This window comes from Phascolarctos cinereus, unplaced genomic scaffold (genome assembly GCF_003287225.1).
Source record: "Phascolarctos cinereus isolate Bilbo 61053 unplaced genomic scaffold, phaCin_HiC Scaffold_9;HRSCAF=440, whole genome shotgun sequence".
NCBI classification, from domain to species: Eukaryota; Metazoa; Chordata; class Mammalia; order Diprotodontia; family Phascolarctidae; genus Phascolarctos; species Phascolarctos cinereus.
The window spans coordinates 148,092,576-148,111,122 of NW_027556402.1; the positions used below are offsets into that span (position 1 = coordinate 148,092,576).

The window sequence follows — 18,547 nt, forward strand, 5'->3', positions numbered from 1 at the left end:
CATGCTATAGAACACCAGAAACTATGCAACAACCAGACCATCAGCTGTCCAGAAAGGAGTGCACACGAGCCAGAGAAGCAGGCAGTCAATACGATGGCAGTGAGCAAAAGCACCATTCCTAAAAGAACATTTCATAGAAAATGAAGAGGTTTGCAGTCGTTAACTTATCTCAAAGTTTCAACCCTGCCTTTACACAAAACTACCGCTAAAACAGAGATCTCTTCCATTGTCTTCAGTCTATACGTCCCCACCACGATGGATACAATACTAAGGTGACAAAAGAAAGATTATACAAGGACCTTGACAGACTATTTGCAATAATACTATCAACTGACAAACTAATGATCATGAGAGATTTCAATGCATGTATTTGGCAGTCATGCCAAAACATGAAGAAAAGTCATCGGACTCACAGGATTGGAAAGCTGAACAGCAATCACTTACTCCTGCTCTGCAAGCGTGCCAGACATCAGCTCGTAATCACTAACACCATCTTCTGCCTAGCAAACAAGAGAAAGACATTATGGATGCACTCAAGATCTAAACAGTGGCATCTCACTGATTGTTATTATCATATGTTAGTGGGACCTGGAGGAGATTAAGATTACAAAAGCTAAACATAAGCAAATTGATGACCACCTGATACACTAGAATCTGAAAGCAATATATCCAACAAATCCCAAACCAGATTCTAAACCATCTAATAAACAGCTGTGACAACATCACAGTAGCACTGTGTCAGAGAATGGATTTCCAGTTGCAAGGACTGCTATGTACAGCAAATCTCCCCAAAATGTCATCATGGTTAGTCTATGTCAACTGAACCGGTTCAAAGAGAACACTCCTGATATTCAGAAATATTATTTGAAGCAAATTAAATAAGATTGGCAATACTATATGATACTCTGTTTATAGTACCTCAAGGCATGAAGAACAAATAAAGTTAAGATACAGGCATAATTAGTGTAAGGAATCTAAGCAGAAGGAATCTAGAGTCATGGAATGATGATAACTATTAAAGAAGGGAAACAGCACCCACCCCTCAAAAAAAAAGCCACATACTTCCATAAACCAAACAAGCCCCAAAATAAGTCAGGATCTGAGTGAATCTGACTTAATAAAGTAGCTCCTAGGAATACTTTGTTGCCTATTTAAAATACACAAAAATATAAATATTATAAGATGTGACCATGCCTCAAATAAAAAGTGAAAAACCAAAAGAATGCACTGAACACTCTGAGAAATTATAAATAAAATACTGCACGTGAAACAACACATACTTTAAGCTAAAAAAGAATCAGAACTACTTTTCAGCCCTGTTAATGTACAATTAGCACATTTAGTAGCTGAACTTCTGTTTGTAGTAGTTCTGTTGTAAAGCAAAATTATTTCTTGCTTAACTAAGACCTTATCAATCTGACTCCCCCTGCTAATAAGAATTACGACATACAAAATTCACATTTTCTCTTACTCACAGGCACTGACAATGAACTGAGACTTCTTAGTTAAAACAAGCAAATAATTACACCTGGAAGACAACTGACCCTAAGTTAATGGATTTGCTAAAAATCTATACACGGTAACTATACTTTTAAGGGAGGCTGTATTTTTCACTTCCGCAAAGCCTATGTGTATATAGACAGATAGACCGATACAGACAGAGATGTGTGTATGTAGATAAATATCTACATACACACGTGTATATCTAAAGCATATTTTATACATATATACACAAAAATTCATAATACTAGTAAGGAGGAGGAGAAATGAATACTGAAAGCAGGGAGAGAAAAGAGGTGTCCCTGGAAGAAAAGGTGAGTCTTTAGCCTCAGATTTTGAGCATAACAAACTGAATTATGAACCTAAATATAGCCAATATTTCACGAAGTTATGCAAAGAAAACCTTGTTTAATGCTTGGTTACAGAAATCAAAATGCCACAAAGAACCAAGAATAGTTAAGGTTATTTAAAATAAAGAAATACTAGATAAGTTACAGAATATAAAGTTTTCCCTGACCCAATTTGTCCAAATAAAATAGTGTAATAGTGGAATGAAAAGCCCCCTAAGAGCTCAACAAATCATCTAACTTACAGTTTTGTTTCATACAAAATTAAAACCACAAGCTATCAAAGGAGGAGCTATCAAAGGAGGGAAAAATAATGCCTCCACCACCACACCAAAAACCAAACCAAAACAAACAAATAAACAAATAAAAAACCCCACTTCACACAAGGATATTTACTGATAAAAGAAATGGAGAATTTGGGAAGAAAATATTCCATGAGAGATAATATTTAATTCTACTAAGCAATCTAGTCCCTGATTTCCTAAACGTAGAAAATTCCTGGTAAGGAACTTCATTCTACTAATGTATATCAGCAGCCACTCTGTAACATTTTCTAAGAGAGTTTCCAGGAGTCCACGTGAGTTGCTTGCTCAGGGTCCCACTGCCAGTATGCGCCATTGGCAAATCTTGAGCCAGGTCTGACTCCCATATTGAGGCCAAAGTCAGTTCTTTCTTTCTTTATCTGTTACACTAGGCTATACCCTGCAGGAGTGTGGAACCTGAGGCCTTGAGGCCACATGTGGCCCGGTGGGGCCTTCTGACTAAGTCCAATTTTTACAGAACAAATCATTTTGTTAAGGAGATTTATTCTGTGAAGTGTGGATTCAGTCAAAGTGCCACACTGAGGACCTAAACGGCCACATGTGGCCTCGAAGCCACAGGTTCCCCACCCCTGCTTCACCAATGAAATCATAAGTTTGAAGGAAAAAAAAAAACAAACCCTCCAGCTATGTGAACTCCAAATACATCACACACACACACACACACACACACACACACACACACGCCCACACCCTACAGAATTAAAGGCTCCTAGATAAGATATGATATACCTAATAATGGCTTATATGAAAGAGTGTACTTACTCAAACTCTTGCAAAATTAATTTTAAAAATTTTAACTGAAAAGGAAGAGGAAAGAATAAAATTGCCTATGTATATCTACTAATCTAGATAACACCGGGAACAGCTACAATGTAGGAAGAATAGCAGTCGAGATACCCAGAAATTCACGGAACAAATTACAAGCAAAGAGGGATAAAACGTCAGACATCTCAACTGCACAAAATATGTGCTACAAGCCAGATAAACTAGAAATCTTACTGAAGGTATTAAATTTCATCTCACAAATATTACTAAGATGTAGCAGGATGAGGCCCATAAGTAGAATCTAACTCTGGAAGGGCATATCTCCTTCAAAATAAAAAGGGTTGGGGGGTGGGTTCATTGTATATTAAGATATGTGCATGTGAAGATACAGATTAGGTTAAAGGGAGAGCACTCTCCAATAGTTAAGTCAAAGCATATGAACAAAAAAACTCTCAAAAGATTTTTAAGCTAATAATAGTTATATGAAAGAATGTTCTCTATCATTAATAAGACGAATGCACATAAAAACAATCCTAAGGTTTTTACCGCACACTCTACAAACTGGCAAAGGTAACAAGACACCAGAATAGTCAATGTCGGAGGGGTTGTAGAGACAGGTACACTGATGCATCGTTGAGGGAGCTGTGAATTCACATAACCACTCTAGAAAACAATTTCCATGCCTTATATCAGAGATTCCAAAGTGATACATATACCACCCCCACCAATCTCACCACGTGGTAAATAAGAAAAAGAAAGGCTCCACGTATACCAAAATGTTTATAGCAGGACTTTCTGTGGTAGCAAAGAACTGGAAACAAAGTAGATGCACACTGATTGGGGAATGACTAAACAAACTGTAGAATGTGAATGATCATTGTGCTATAAGGAATGATGAATATGACCAAAGAAGAAAGCAAAGACTTACGTGATCTAATGCAGAGTAAGTGAGAAGACAATATACACAATGGCTACAACTACATAAAAGAACAGCCACCACAAACCAATCAAAATCAAATGCTGCAAAACGATAAAGAACAAACTTGGCCCCAAAGATTGTAAGTACCCTGGAATGGTAGGAAGGGCTTTGACTATGAAATAGAGAGAATCTTATATTTGTTCTTGGAGGTGATAGAGAACACCACTGGAGTTTATTGAATTGGATTGGGGGGGGGGGAATCGTCCAACAGGCTATTGCAATAATCAAGGTGTGAAGTGATGAGGGCTTGTACCAGGCCGATGCCAGTGACAGAAGGGAGAGAGGAGTGTATGGGAGATCACAAGCATGGCACAGAAGCATGACACAGTACTGAGGGAGTACTTCAATTATTCAGACATCTTCTGGAGGTCTCCTTCCTTCTTATAAGAACAGAAAGCTCTAATAATTTGGTGACTGCATTAGTGAAAATTTAAACCTTCAAAAGGTAGAGAAACCAGGTAAGGGGAAATTCTACTCTGGACGTCGTTCTTACCAACAAGGAAGAATTGGATATTGAAGTACAAATGATGGGAACCTTGGGGAAAATAACTACTCCATTTTAGGATTTACGATAGCAAAACAGAGGTAAGCTAGTAGTCTGATGTGAACCCTGGATTATACATTTATACCACTGTCTAAGTGGTCAAAATATATGAACAAATGGTCCTCAAAAGAAGACCTACAGGGGCAGCTAGGTGGCGCAGTGGATAGTGCACTGGCCCTGAAGTCAGGAGGAGATGAGTTCAAATCCGGCCTCAGACCAAACACTTGACAGCTACTACCTGTGTGACCCTGGGCAAGTCACTTAACCCCAACTGCCTAAAATGGAAAAAAGAAAAAGACCTATAAACTATTATTAGCAACAATATGAAAAATTGTTCCAAGTCACTAATAAGAGAGATGCAAATCAAACAACTCTTAATGAGGTGAACTGCTCGCCTAGCAAGCTGGACAAGATAGAAATAATCAATGCTGGGGAAGCTGCTTGCTAATATGATCTATGCTTGCTAATATGGAGAGGTCAATAGGTTCAACCTTTGTGTAAATCTATTTGAAATTATTTAGTCAAAAAACTGACTAAAACCCTTTGACCCAGAATCACAATCACAAGCATATACTTCAAGGAGGTCAAAGATAATAAGAAAGGTCCAACATGTTACCAAAATATTCACAGTGGCACAAACTGTGGTGTCAAAAAACTAGAACAAAGCAGGGGACCATCAAATGAAGAATGGCTAAACAAATTATAGTACATAAATGTAATGGAATGATGAATGTGAATATAAACAATAAACATAGTTTTGGAAGAACACTGACAAGATGAAGAGTTCCAGAGAAGGGCAATCAAGGTGGTGAAGCTTCAAGTTCATGTCATACAAGGATCAATAATCAAAGGAATTAACACGGAGAAGAGTTAACAGGAACATGATCACTATCTTCAAATATCTAAAGGAAGACAGATGAGATTTATTCTGCCCTGCCCCAGGTAAAATTAGTAGCAATGGGTCTAAGTTACAAAGAGGCAAATTAAGGTTTACTGTAAGGAAAAATTAGAGCTATCCCAAAGTGAAATTGGCTGCCTCAGAAGGGGCCAGTCTTTACTCAAACTCTTTAAGCAGAAGCTAAATTACCATTTGTGAGATATGGTGTTGGACTGGACGAGATTGCCTCTGAGGGCCCTTCCAACTTTGAAATTTTATGAAAGGCTAACAATATACTAACTATATTACAATTCCAGTTTATTGTTATTGTCTAAGTTTGTCTTCTCCAAGCCATGACTTTACTGGTTTTATTTAGCACAAAATCAAAACTTCATGAGAACCATACACCACAAACTCTGAATATAATAGATATATTATCTGCAAAAATAACTTTGATGAAGGTATAAAATACTTAGTGTAGGAAGAAAAAAGGATTAATAAATTAGTAGCAGAGAAAAAAATGGTAACAGTAATATTTGCCCCATGTTTTCAGCTTTAAAAGAGTATTGTGTGTGGAAACGTTTTGCATGACTGCACATATATAATCTAGATAAAATTGCTGGCCATCTCAACAAAAGGGGAGAGGCGAGGGAGGAAGGGAGAACATTTGGAACTCAAAATTTAAAAAATCAAATGTTGCAGAGCCAAGATGGTGGAGAAAATGCAGGGATTTGCTTGACCTGTACCCCAAACTACTCCAAACAACTTTAATGAGTCAAAACAAATTCTGGAGTGGCAGAACCCAGAAAAAGATGGGGTGAAACAATTTTCCATGCCAAGAGAACCTAGAAGGTCAGCAAGAAAGGTCTGCTGCAACAGGATAAAGTGCAGCACAGCTGAGCTCAGGCCCCTGGCCATGTTCCAGCAAACCAGCAGTAGGCCTCATGGGCAATTGAATCAGTGGCAGCAGTGGCAGTTTCCAGACCTCTCCGCCTACATTACAGTAAGGCGGTCAGACAACTGGTCAGAAGGAAATTACAGGAGTCCCTTTGTTAGCACTGGGGGCAGGACTCTGTTGCATTGCCTACACCTGGATCTGAGTTGCAGCCCTGGGTCTCAGTCAAAGGGTGAAAAGGAGCACTAGTGCACCAGAGCTTGCAGCCACAGGGGAGAGGGGACATTGGTAACAATTCCAGGGTGGAAAAGAGTGTTTGTGGTCTCTCACAGACCAGTGTACCATACAGAAGAGTAATAAACAAACTTCTCCCTAGACCAAATCACCTTGAAAGAAGCGAAAACTTATAGATCTCAGAATTATTTTTGAATATAGTTGCACAAAAAACCTGAAGCTTGGCACAATGCCCCTTCACTATACTTTAGCATAGAGTTAAAAGTCAAGAAATAGGCTAGAAAATAAGCAAACCGCAGAAAAAGATCATATAGAAAGTTACTACGGTGACAGGGAAGATCAAAACACAAACTCAGAAGAAGACAATAAAGTCAAAATTCTCACATCCAAAGCCTCAAAGAAAAATACGAATTGGCCTCAGGCTACAGAAAAGCTCAAAAAGGACTTCAAAAATCAAGTAAGAGAGATAGAAGAAAAATTGGGAAGAGAAATGAGAGTGATGCAAGAAAATCATGAAAAAAAGTCAAAACTAACGTGGTAAAATGTTTAATATAATTGTATAAATATAACCTATATTAGATTGCTTGCCATCTTAGGGAAGGGGAAGGGGAGGAAGGGAAAAAATTTGGAACTTAAAATCTTGTAAAAGTCAATGTTGAAAAATTTTTTAAAAAAAGAAATTAAGAAAATTTAAAAAATGAAAAAAGAGTCAACAGCTTGGTAAAGGAAGCACAAAAAATTACTGAAGAACATAACGCCTTAAAAAATAGAATAGGCCAGGGCAGTTAGCTGGCCAGTGGATAGAGCACCAGCGCTGGATTCAGGAGGACCCGAGTTCAAATCCAGCCTCAGACAGATAACACTTACTAGCTGTGTGACCCTGGGCAAGTCACTTAACCTCCACTGCCCAACCAAAACACAAAACACAAAAAACAAACAAACAAAAAAATAGAATAGGCCAAAGGGTAAGAAACATAAAAACACAATGAAGAGAAGAACTCTTTAAAAGGCAGAACTGGTCAAATGGAAAAAAGAGGTATAAAAATTCACTAAAGAAAAGAATGCTTTAAGTAGAATTGGGCAAATGGAAAAGGAGGTACAAAAGCTCATTGAAGAAAATAATTCCTTAAAAATTAGAATCAAGCCAGTGGAAGCTAATAACTTGATGAGACATCAAGAAATAATAAAAGAAAATCAAAAGAATGAAAAAATAAAGAAAATGTAAACTATCTCATTGGAAAAACAACTGACCAGGAAAATAAATCCAGGAGAGATCATTTAAGAATTATTGGACTACCTGAAAGTCACGATTAAAAAAAAAAAGAGCCTACACATCATCTTTCAAGAAATTATCATGGAAAACTGCCCTGATATTCTACAACCAGAAGGTAAAACAGAAATTCGAAGAATCCACTGATCAAGTCCTGAAAGAGCTGATGAATGAAATGAAAACTCCCAGGAATATTCTAGCCAAATTTAAGAGTTCTCAAGTCAAGGAGAAATATTCCAATCAGTCAAAAAGAAACAATTAAAATTTCGTGGAGCCACAGTCAGGATAACACAAAATTTAGCAGTTTCTACATAAAGTATTAGAGGGCTTAGAATATGATATTACAGAGGGCAAAGAGCTAGGAATGCACCCAAAAATCACCTACTCAGCAAAACTGTGTATAATCTTTCAGGGGAAAATGGATATTCAGTGAAATGATGGACTTTCAAGATTTCCTGATGAAAAGATCAGAGCTGAATAGAAAATCTGACTTTCAAATACAAGAATTAAGAGAAGCTTCAAAAGGTAAATAGAAAAGAGAAATCATAAGGGATTCAGCAGGGTTAAACTGTTTATAGCCCTACACTGTTAGATGATAGTTGTAACTACTAAAAACTTTCTCATTATTAGGGCAGTTAGGAGTATATATATAGGCAGAGGGCATGGGTGTGAATTCAATATAATGGGATAATTATCTAAAACAATAAAATTAAGGGGTGAGAAAGAAGAATGCACTGGAAGAAAGGGAAAGGAAGAGGTAGAAGGGTAAATTATCTGACATAAAAGAGGTGCAAAAGAGCATTTACAGTGGAGGAAAAGATAGGGAAGGGTTGCAGGGGGAGGGGGTGTGTGAATCTTATTCTCATCAGAATTGGCTCAAAGAGGGAATAACATACACTCAGTTGGGTACAGAAATCTATCTTAGCCTACAGGAAAGTAGGAGAAGAAGGGGATAAAAGAAGGACAGGGGCTGATACAAGGGAGGGCAGATTGGGGGAGGCTATAGTCAGAATGGGCTTTTTTTTGGAGAATGGATATTTGAGAATAGACAGGGTGAACGAGGAGAGAGAATAAGATAAACAGGGAAAACAGGACAGAGGGAAATACATAGTAATAATAAGTGCGAAAAAAATTTACAGCAAGTTTCTCAAATTTATAGAAATAAGAGCCATTTTGTAACTGGTAAGTGGTCAAAGGATATCACCTGGCAGTTTTCAGACAACGCAATCAAAACTATCTATCTATAGTCATATGAAAAAATGCTCTAAATCACTGCTGATTAGAGAAATGCGAATTAAAACAACTCTGAGCTACTAGCCCACACATTATCAGATTGGCTAATATGACAGAAAAGGAAAATGACAAATGTTGGAGGGGATGCGGGAAAATTGAGATAATAATGCAGTGTTGGTGAAGTTGTATATTGATTCAATCATTCTGTAGAGCAACTTCAAACTATGCCAAAGGGCTACAAAACTATGTATACCCTTCGACCAAGCAATACCACTACTAGGTCTGTATTCCAAAAAGATAAAAAACAAAAAGGAAAAGGACTTAGAACACTGTATACAGTAACAGCAGTATTCTATTATGATCAATGGTGAATGACTTTGCTATTCTCAGCAATCCATGATCCAAGACAATTCTAAAGGAGTTATGATGAAAAATGTTATTCATCTCCAGAACTGATGGAATCTGAATGCAGATTGAAGCATACTTGTTATTTAATTTCTTTTTCTTGGATTTTTCTTTTGCCTGTGTTTTCTTTCATAATATGACTAAAACAAAAATGTTTTGCATGACCGCACAAGCACAAATTGCTGGCCTTCTCAATGGGGACACAGGTGGAAGGGAAGGAGGACGGGAGAGAATTTGGAACTCAAAAAAAAAATTTTTTAAACAAATGTTGAAAATTGTTTTTACAAGTAACTAGGGAAAAATATATAATTGGTTGAAAGTTTTAAAAATTTGTTTACATGTAATTGAGAAAAAATAAAAATAAACATTTTAAAAGATCATTATGGAGAAACAAATCTACCACTTTAGAAAGATCCTAAAAAAAAAAAGATCCTAGCCATCTAGACAAGTGACTATCTTCAAATATTTAATAAATATTTCTAACATATATAAATATACAATATATACTTAATCTCATCTGTAGTTTCAGAATTCACTTTCTTACAACTTAACTAAAAACTGACATTATCAAATCAGGAATAACTTTCTCATGTGGCTGAGTTTTACTCAATAAATGTATGATAAACAGGATTATGGTTTGTTTATTTTTAATTAATTAATTTATTTTTAGTTTTCAACATTCACTTCCACAAGATTTTCAGTTTCAAATTTTCTCCCCATCACATCCCTTCCCCCACCCCAAGATGGCATGCATTCTGAGCACCCCTTCTCCTAACCTGCCCTCCCTTCTATCTCTCCCACCCTTCTCTTATCCCCTTCCCTTACAATTGTCCTGTAGGGCAGGATAGATTGTATACCCCATTTCCTGTATATCTTATTTCACAGTTGCATGTGAAAACTTTTTTTTAACTTTTGTTTTTAAAATTTTGGGTTCCAAGTTTTCTCCCTTCCTTATTCCCCACCCATTCATTGAGAAGGCTAGTTATACATGTGTAGTTATGCAAAACACTTCCACCGTAGTCATGTTGTGAAAAACTAAGTATATTTCTCTTCATCCTATCCTGACCCCCATTTATTCTATTCTCTCTTTTGACCCTGTCCCTCCTCAAAAGTGTTTGCTTCTGATTACCCCCTTCCCCAATCTGCTTTCCTCTCTATCATGCTCCTGCTCTCTTGTCCCCTTCCCCTTCTATTCTCCTGTAAGGTAAGATAGACTTCCATACCTAATTGAGTGTGTATGTTATTCCCTCCTTAAACCAAATCCTATGAGAATAAGATTCACTCATTCCCTCTCACCTTCCCCTGAATCCCCTCCACTATAAAAGCCTTTTCTTGTCTGTTTTAAGTGAGATAATTTACCTCATTCTACCTCTCCCCTTTATCCTTCTCTCCATATAATCCTCTCACCCCTTAATTTTATTCTCCAGATATCACCCCTTTATCTTCAACTCACCCTGCGCCCTCTATTTATCTATCTATCTATCTATCTATCTATCTATCTATCTATCTATCTACACACATACATATAAATTTTTTTCCCCTCCAACTACTCTAATTCTGACAAAGGACTCGAGTTACAAATATCATCTTTCCATGCAGAATGTAAACAGTTCAACCTTAATAAGTCTCTTATGATTTCTCTTTCCTGTTTACCTCTTTATGTTTCTCTTGAGTCATGTATCAGAAAGTCAACTTCTCTAGTCAGCTCTGGTGTTTTCATCAAGAATGCTTGAAAGTCCTCTATTTCACTGAATGTCCATTTTTTCCCCTGAAGGATTACGCTCAGTTTTGCTAGGTAGGTGATTCTTGGTTGTAACCCTATCTCCTTTGCCCTCCAGAATATTACATTCCAAGCCCTGCAGTCCCTTGATGTAAAAGAGGTTAAATCTTGTTGTGTTATCTTGATTGTGTTTCCACAATACTTGAATTGCTTCTTTCTGGCTGCTTGCAATATTTTCTCCTTGACCTGGGAACTCTGGTATTTAGCTACAATACTCCTAAGAGTTTTCCTTTGGGGATCTCTCTTTCAGGAGGTGATCAGTGGATTCTTTCCATTTCTATTTTGCCCTCTGGTTCTAAAACATCAGGGCAGTTTTCCTTGATTATTTCTTAAAAGATGATGTCTAGGCTCTTTTTCTGATCATGGCTTTCTAGTAGTCCAATAATTTTTAAGTTATCTCTCCTGAATCTATTTTCCAAGTCAGTTGTTTTTCCAATGAGAAATTTCACATTGTCTTCAATTTTTTATACTTTGGTTTTGTTTTACAATTTCTCGATTTCTCATGAAGTCATTAGCTTCCATTTGCTCCTTTCTAATTTTTAAGGAAGTATTTTCTTCAGTGAGCTTTTGGACTTCCTCTTCCATTTGGCCAATTCTGCTTTTTAAGGCATTCTCCTCATTGGCTTTTTGGCCCTCTTTTGCCATTTGCCATTTTTTAAGGTATTATTTTCTTCAGTATTTTTTTGGGTCTTCCTTTAGCAAGCTGTTGACTTATTTTTCATGATTTTCTTGCATCACTCTCAATTTTTCCTCTACTTCTCTTACTTGCTTCTCAAAATCCTTTTTGAGCTCTTCCATGACCTGGGGCCAATTCATATTTTTCTTGGAGGCTTTGGATGTAGGAGCTTTGACTTTGTTGTCTTCTTCTGGCTGCATGTTTTGATCTTCTTTGTCACCAAAGTAAGATTCTATGATCTGACTCTTTTTGTGCTGCTTTGTCATGATCCAGCCAATTACTTGAGTTATAAAATCTTTATTAAGGTAAGGGTCTGCTTCCAGTGTGAAGAATGTCCTGTCCCAAGCTTCAGGGGTATTGTGCAGCTGTTTTCAGAGATAATTCTAGGGACCTGTAAATTTTCACTTCAGGTGCTATGATCAAGGGCAAGGTGTTTACTCCTTTCCTGGACTGTGCTTTGGCCTATGAGTGACCACAAGTACTCTTTTCTGTCTTAGAACTGTGAGGAGGATTCTCTCTTCACATCCACTACAAGCTCCACCATGCCAGTGCTCCTCCTTGCTCCAGGACCACCACCATCTGTGACCCAGATCCAAGCACAGGCAAAGCAAGACAATCCTTTTTTTTTTTATTTTTTTATTTTATTTTTATTTTTAGGCAATTGGGGTGAAGTGACTTGCCCAGAGTCACACAGCTAGTAAGCGTCAAGTGTCTGGTCTGAGGCAGGATTTGAACTCAGATCCGCCTGACTTCAGGGGTGGCGCTCTATCCACTGTGCCACCTAGCTGCCCCAAAGCAAGACAATCTTGCACCAGCAAAAAGCTCCTTGCAATCCCTCTCTGATCAACCACTTGATTCCCTCTCAGTCTGTGGGCCGGAAGCTCTGAAGGTTCTCTGAGGCCTACACACCCATGCCAAACTGTGCGACTCTCCCAGCCTGGTGATATCTACTGTTCTGATCAACCATCCAGGTTGTCTTGGGCTGGAAATTTGTTTCACTCTGTCTTTTTGTGGATTCTGCTGCTTTAGAATTTGTTCAGAGCCATTTTTTACAGGTATTTGGAGGGGTTCGGGGGAGAGCTCAAGTAAGTTACTACTTTTACTCTGCCATCCTGGTTCCACCCTTAGGATCCAGGATTATGCATTTTAAAGAAATATTTCAATAATTCAAAGATCCATGATTCTCTACGTGGGAACTTGTCCTAACAGTGCAGAATGTAACTCCTTCCATGCCTTAATAGTTTCAAGTTTCTCTGACTCCACCCCACCCCCCAAAAAAAGATTACATGGTGGTCAACACTACAAGTAATAAGCTTCTGCAAATTTAGCTAGACTGGTCCTAGACAACAGAATGAATATAAGCTGCCATCTTCATGTAATGTCAACTGAGATTCAACTTAATTTGATATTCCAATCATTTCCACAAGATGATCTAGTCTTAACATCAGAGTCAAAACTACATTAGAAAAGATCTGGACCATTAAACTGAATTTACAGATGTTTTTGTTATTTTACACAATATAAAACACTTTTCATCATTACCTAACAAATACTCATTCTGCTGAATAGTTGCTGTAATTGATGCTGAAGGAGACACAAATATAAATCAGTCAAGACCCATATCAACCTCAATGAACACAAATATTAGGAAATAATTGTCTTTCCATTTTTTAAGCTGACTTTAATCAAACCAAATGAACTCTTAGGTTTTTATTACGGAAGTTTTGCTACCATATTTGCTACCATTACACAAATGCTAATTTTAAAAGAAAGTACACATTGAGAGAAATATTAACTAGCATCATGGGAGTAATTTAAACCAGCCCCTTTGCTATGGTATACAAAAATGAACTCTCAGGAAATATTTAAAATAAAAATCAAAAACATATGGCTTGGATATCAGAATACTTACCCGGGCAAAATCAAATGCATATCTATAAATAAGTTTGAAATTTGCAGGCTCATTTAATAACGATCTCAAATAATCCAAAGAGCTTCTTAATTTCTCTGTTGAATCACATCTAAAGAAAAGAGAGGAAATGAAAGCAGCTACATACAAAATGCAAGTTTATGATTTGTCACACAAAAACACCCTTTGTAGCAACATATACTACAAGTAAAGGGAAAACAGTAAAGGGTAAAGGTAAAGTAAATAGATAACCTATTTCATTTTTTTTTCTTTTTTTGGAGCAGGCAATGGGGTTAAGTGATTCGCCCATGGTCACACAGCCAGTTAAGTGTTATGTGTCTGAGGCCAGATTTGAACTCAGGGACTCCAGGGCCGGTGCTCTATTCACTGTGCCACCTAGCTGCCCCTAGATAACCTATTTCAAACAATAAATGAAACTGGTGTTCTTAGAACAAGGCACAATAGTTTACAAATCAATTTTATTTTACAATCACTAGCCCTTTATAACTGAGTCTTAAGTCTCCATTTCCAACTTCAAAATAAAAACTACAGGACGCCAAACAGGTTTCATCATGACACCCTAAATGCCTTCTGTTTGCATAATGTCTATGTACATGTGTGTGTGTCTAAATATCTATACATAGGGCAGTTCAGTGGTACAGTGGATAGAGTACCAGGCCTAGAGTCAAGAAGACCCAATGGGGTTCTAATCTGGCCTCTGATGCTTACTAGCTATGTGATCCTGAGCAAGTTACTTAACCCTGTTTGCCTCAGTTTCCTCATTTGTAAAAATGAGCTGGAGAAGGAAATGGCAAACCACTACAGTATCTTTGCCAAGAAAACCCCAAATGTGATAACAAAAAGTCCAATATGACTGAAACCAACTAAACAAGATGACTTGTGTCACAGAACAATGCATTTTGCTATTTAACTTATTATTTTAAATCTTCCAGTATCATCTTAATGAAATGTGATCACACTAATTCTGGTCATTTTTATGTAAGCAGTCCAAAAGATGCAATTTGGCTTCAGCAGTGCAAAATATCCCAGAAATAAGATGCAATGGACACCAGTCAAAATGGTTCTACCTTCTTAGTGGGATAAAACTTAAGTGTTAAAGGACCAAACCTATAACTTCATTCAACCTGTGAAAGCTGGAGAAAGGGAAGCATCTTAATTGCTGAAAATTCTCATCTACTTTAATTTTATCCCATGATTTATGAGATCAAATTCTTCCTGTCCTTCCTCCTGTAGCTGAGGGTAAATCTGAATTTAGAAACCTTGGGGATCCAAAAACAGGAGCTACCCCAGTCCTGACATTGCTAGTTGTTATCCTCTTTCTTTAAGAACAGCTCCCAGGCAGGTGTTTGCTAGTTTTTGTTTTTTGGCTCAATGAGTAAGACTTTCTGCACTCCCTAAATGCTCACAATCAGATGCTATACTGGTAATTGTAATACTTTTTTTTTTTTAGGATACTTCAGTAATTCCCTTTTGCTTCTTTCACTCAACTACTTTTGTGTTAATTTTGCCATTATAGCTATTCCCCACCCATTAATGATTCCTTCCCCTTAAAAAATTCATACATGTGTCTTGTATAGTAAAAGACTATATGTTGAGGCAGCTAGATGGCACAGTGGATAGAGCACCGGCCCTGGATTCAGGAGGACCTGAGTTCAAATCTGGCCTCACATACATAACACTCACTAGCTGTGTGACCCTGGGCAAGTCACTTAACCTAGCAAAAAAAAAAAAGAAGACTATATATAAATTTATGAAGTAACAGACCAGAGGTGAGGAACCTGTGGCCTCGAAGCCACATGTGGCCCTCTAGGTTCTCAAGTGCGACCCTCTGACTGAATCCAAACATCACAGAATGTGAAGTTAGACTGTAGACAACCCTCATGTCACATTTTTGCCTTCTCTGGATGAAAGAGTACTGAGTTCAAAAAATATTTAGTATTTTGAAAAATAGAAGATGTTTTTGTTAAAAGAAAAATCATTTAATTTTTATTCAGCATCCTGGCCTGACAGCTTTGGGGAAAAGCAGTTTTGTAATAAAACTCTCCCCTACTTTGTTCAAAGAGAAAGTCATAAATCTAAAAGAGGAAAAGGGAGACAGAGATGACAAACACAAGTTGGCAACAAAATTTTACATAGTCCATAGTTTCTTTTGGGGCACAGTTCCAAATTACTTTCCAGAATGGCTGAATCAATTTACAGCTCCAAAAACATGCATTAAAATGCCTATTTTTCCCTCAACCTCTCCTACATTTGTTATTTTTGCCAATCTGATGTGAAGCAGAACCTTAGAATTGCTTTAATTTATATTTCTCTTATTTTTAGCAATTTGGAACATTTTTTCATAAATGGTTGGAAGCTTGGATTTCTTCCTTTGGAAACTGCCTGTTCATATTCACTGACCATTTATCTATTAGGAAATGGCTCCTTAGTCTTATACATTTGAGTCAGTTCCTGATCTATCCTGGATATGTGAAGATTTTTTCCCCCATCTCCTGGTTCCCTTCTAATTTTAATTCTGTTAGTTTTGTGAAAAAACTTGCTAACTGTATGTAATGAAAACAGCCCTTTGTTTCCTGTAATGCTCCATCACTCATTTGGTCATGAACTCACCTCCCACCCCTGACCCTCATCCAGCAATCTGAAAGATAGTTTCTTCCTTTTTCTACTAATTTATTTATGATGTCACCTTCTATGTCTAAGTTATATATCCATTTGAAGTTTATCTTGGTATACAGTATGAGATGTTGGTCTACAAGCAATTTCAGCCAGTTTGCTTTCTAGTTTTTTCAAAAGTTTTTGTCAAATAATGAGTCCTTGACACCAATAACAATGCTAATGTGTTTGTTTCCTTATTTATTTGTTACTTTATTGGTATTTAATCATTCCACTGATTAACCTTAAATTTTTAACCACTCTCAAATCATCCTGATTTGATTTGCAGTATAGTTTGAGATTTGGTGTTGCTAGTCTTACTTTCCCTACTTTTAACTCACTATTTCCCCTTTAAGATTTTTGACTCTTTGTTCCTCTACATGAATTTCCTTATTATTTTTCTGGCTCTACAAAATAATACTTTGGTAATTAACTAGTATAAAACTATAGGACTAAATTAATTTCAGTGGTTTTGTCATTTTTATTAGATTGACATAACCCATCCAATTATTAAATAATCCCTCCGCCAATTATTTAAATGTCTTTATTTCTGTAGTTTTTAATATTTAGTTCTATAATTCCCGCATGTTGTAGGCACAGCTCTAATACCAGTACCTTTTTGGTTCAGATTTAATGCTGGGATGAAATGAGAACATTGAACATTTTAACAGAGGTTTACTTTGCGCTAACACAGTAAGAATATACAATAAGGATATAGTGGCATTTACACACTCTTGGACACAGCCTTCATTTCCATCTGGAAACATATCTGGTCATTAAGTCATCAGGGTATGGCAACTCCTATGGTCTCAGATACCCACTAAGTCTGAAAGGCCCAGACTGTAGATGGCTGGGGCTTTGAAGCTTTTCCACAAGAAAGCTGCATCAGGAAAGTTGGAGCAAAAAGGCCCCACGAGGGAAGAAAAAATTGGGACTAAGGGAAGCTACATCAGGAAACACTGGTTCTGTCATATTGCATATGTATTTTGGTAAATATTCTCCCAAATATTTTATACTTTCTGTAGTTATTTTGAATGGAAATTCTCTTTCTAGCTCTTCCTGCTGAATTTTGTGGGTAATATACAGGAATGCTGATGGCTTTATATAAATATATTTTATATCTTATAAGTTTGTTGAATTTATTGTTTCAATTAATTTTTTAATTGATTTTAGAGAGACTTCATAATAAATCATCATTATCATTTACAAAAAGCTATAATTTTGTTTCTTCTTTGCTTATGAATATTCCCAGGAATTCGCTTTCTTACTTATTGCTAGGACTATGTTAATAAGAATGGTAATAAAAGGCAACTTTGCTTTACCTTTGACTGAATTAAAAACAATTCTAATTTTTTTCCATTACATATAACTTACCCTTGATTTTATTTATTATTTAGTATATCAAGATAAAGTCTATTCATTCTTATATTTACAGGGTTTTAAATGTAATGGATTTTGTATTTTGTCAAAAGTCTTTTTAGTATCCATTCATATAATCATGTGGTTTTTATTACATGATTAACATGGTGTTATTATATTTATAATCTTCCTTATGTTGAAGCAACCATGCATATCTGCTATAAACTCAACCTGGACATAGTATATAATCTTTTTTTAATAAATTAGCCTACTTGGTAACACTTTACTTAAAATTCTTGCATAAATGTTCATTGGGGTTTGGTATACTTCTCTGTTTTGTCTGTCCCTGGTTTAAACATAAAATCATATCATAGAAAGAGATTGGAAGGATGACTTATTTTCCTATTACTGCAATTAGAATTAAATGTTCTACAAATATTTTCCACACCTCTAAATGTTTCTAAATTCATCCTGGTCCTGGAGTTTGTTTAGCTTTTTCTTCCCTTTGGGAGGTCATTTATAGTTTGTTCAATTTCTTTTTCTGATATAGGGTTACTGAAACAGTTATTTCTTCTTTTGTTAATATTTTTTAAAAGTATTCATCTATTTCCTCTAAGTTATAAGTTTTGTTGCCAAAAGAGGTTTCTGATAATTTCTTTTGTTTACTCTTTAATTGTTGTGAATTTTTCTTGAGAGTAGGGGCTGTTTCATTTCTGCCTATGGTCAATGCCTAGCCCACAGTGCCACCTACATAGTATGTGTGTAATGAATTGAACTA

At 36.5% G+C, this 18,547-nt stretch overlaps 1 protein-coding gene across 6 annotated transcripts in view; it reads right to left on the reverse strand.

Moving 5' to 3' along the window:
• DCUN1D4 (defective in cullin neddylation 1 domain containing 4) overlaps positions 1 to 18,547 on the reverse strand; it is an 88,388-nt gene that overhangs the window by 10,069 nt on the left and 59,772 nt on the right. For all 6 annotated transcript variants that reach the window (XM_020990263.2, XM_020990253.2, XM_020990268.2 and 3 more), the window contains one exon: positions 13,741 to 13,849. In XM_020990263.2, the coding sequence (XP_020845922.1) occupies positions 13,741 to 13,849 (109 nt within the window). The remainder of the gene's footprint in view (positions 1 to 13,740; positions 13,850 to 18,547) is intronic.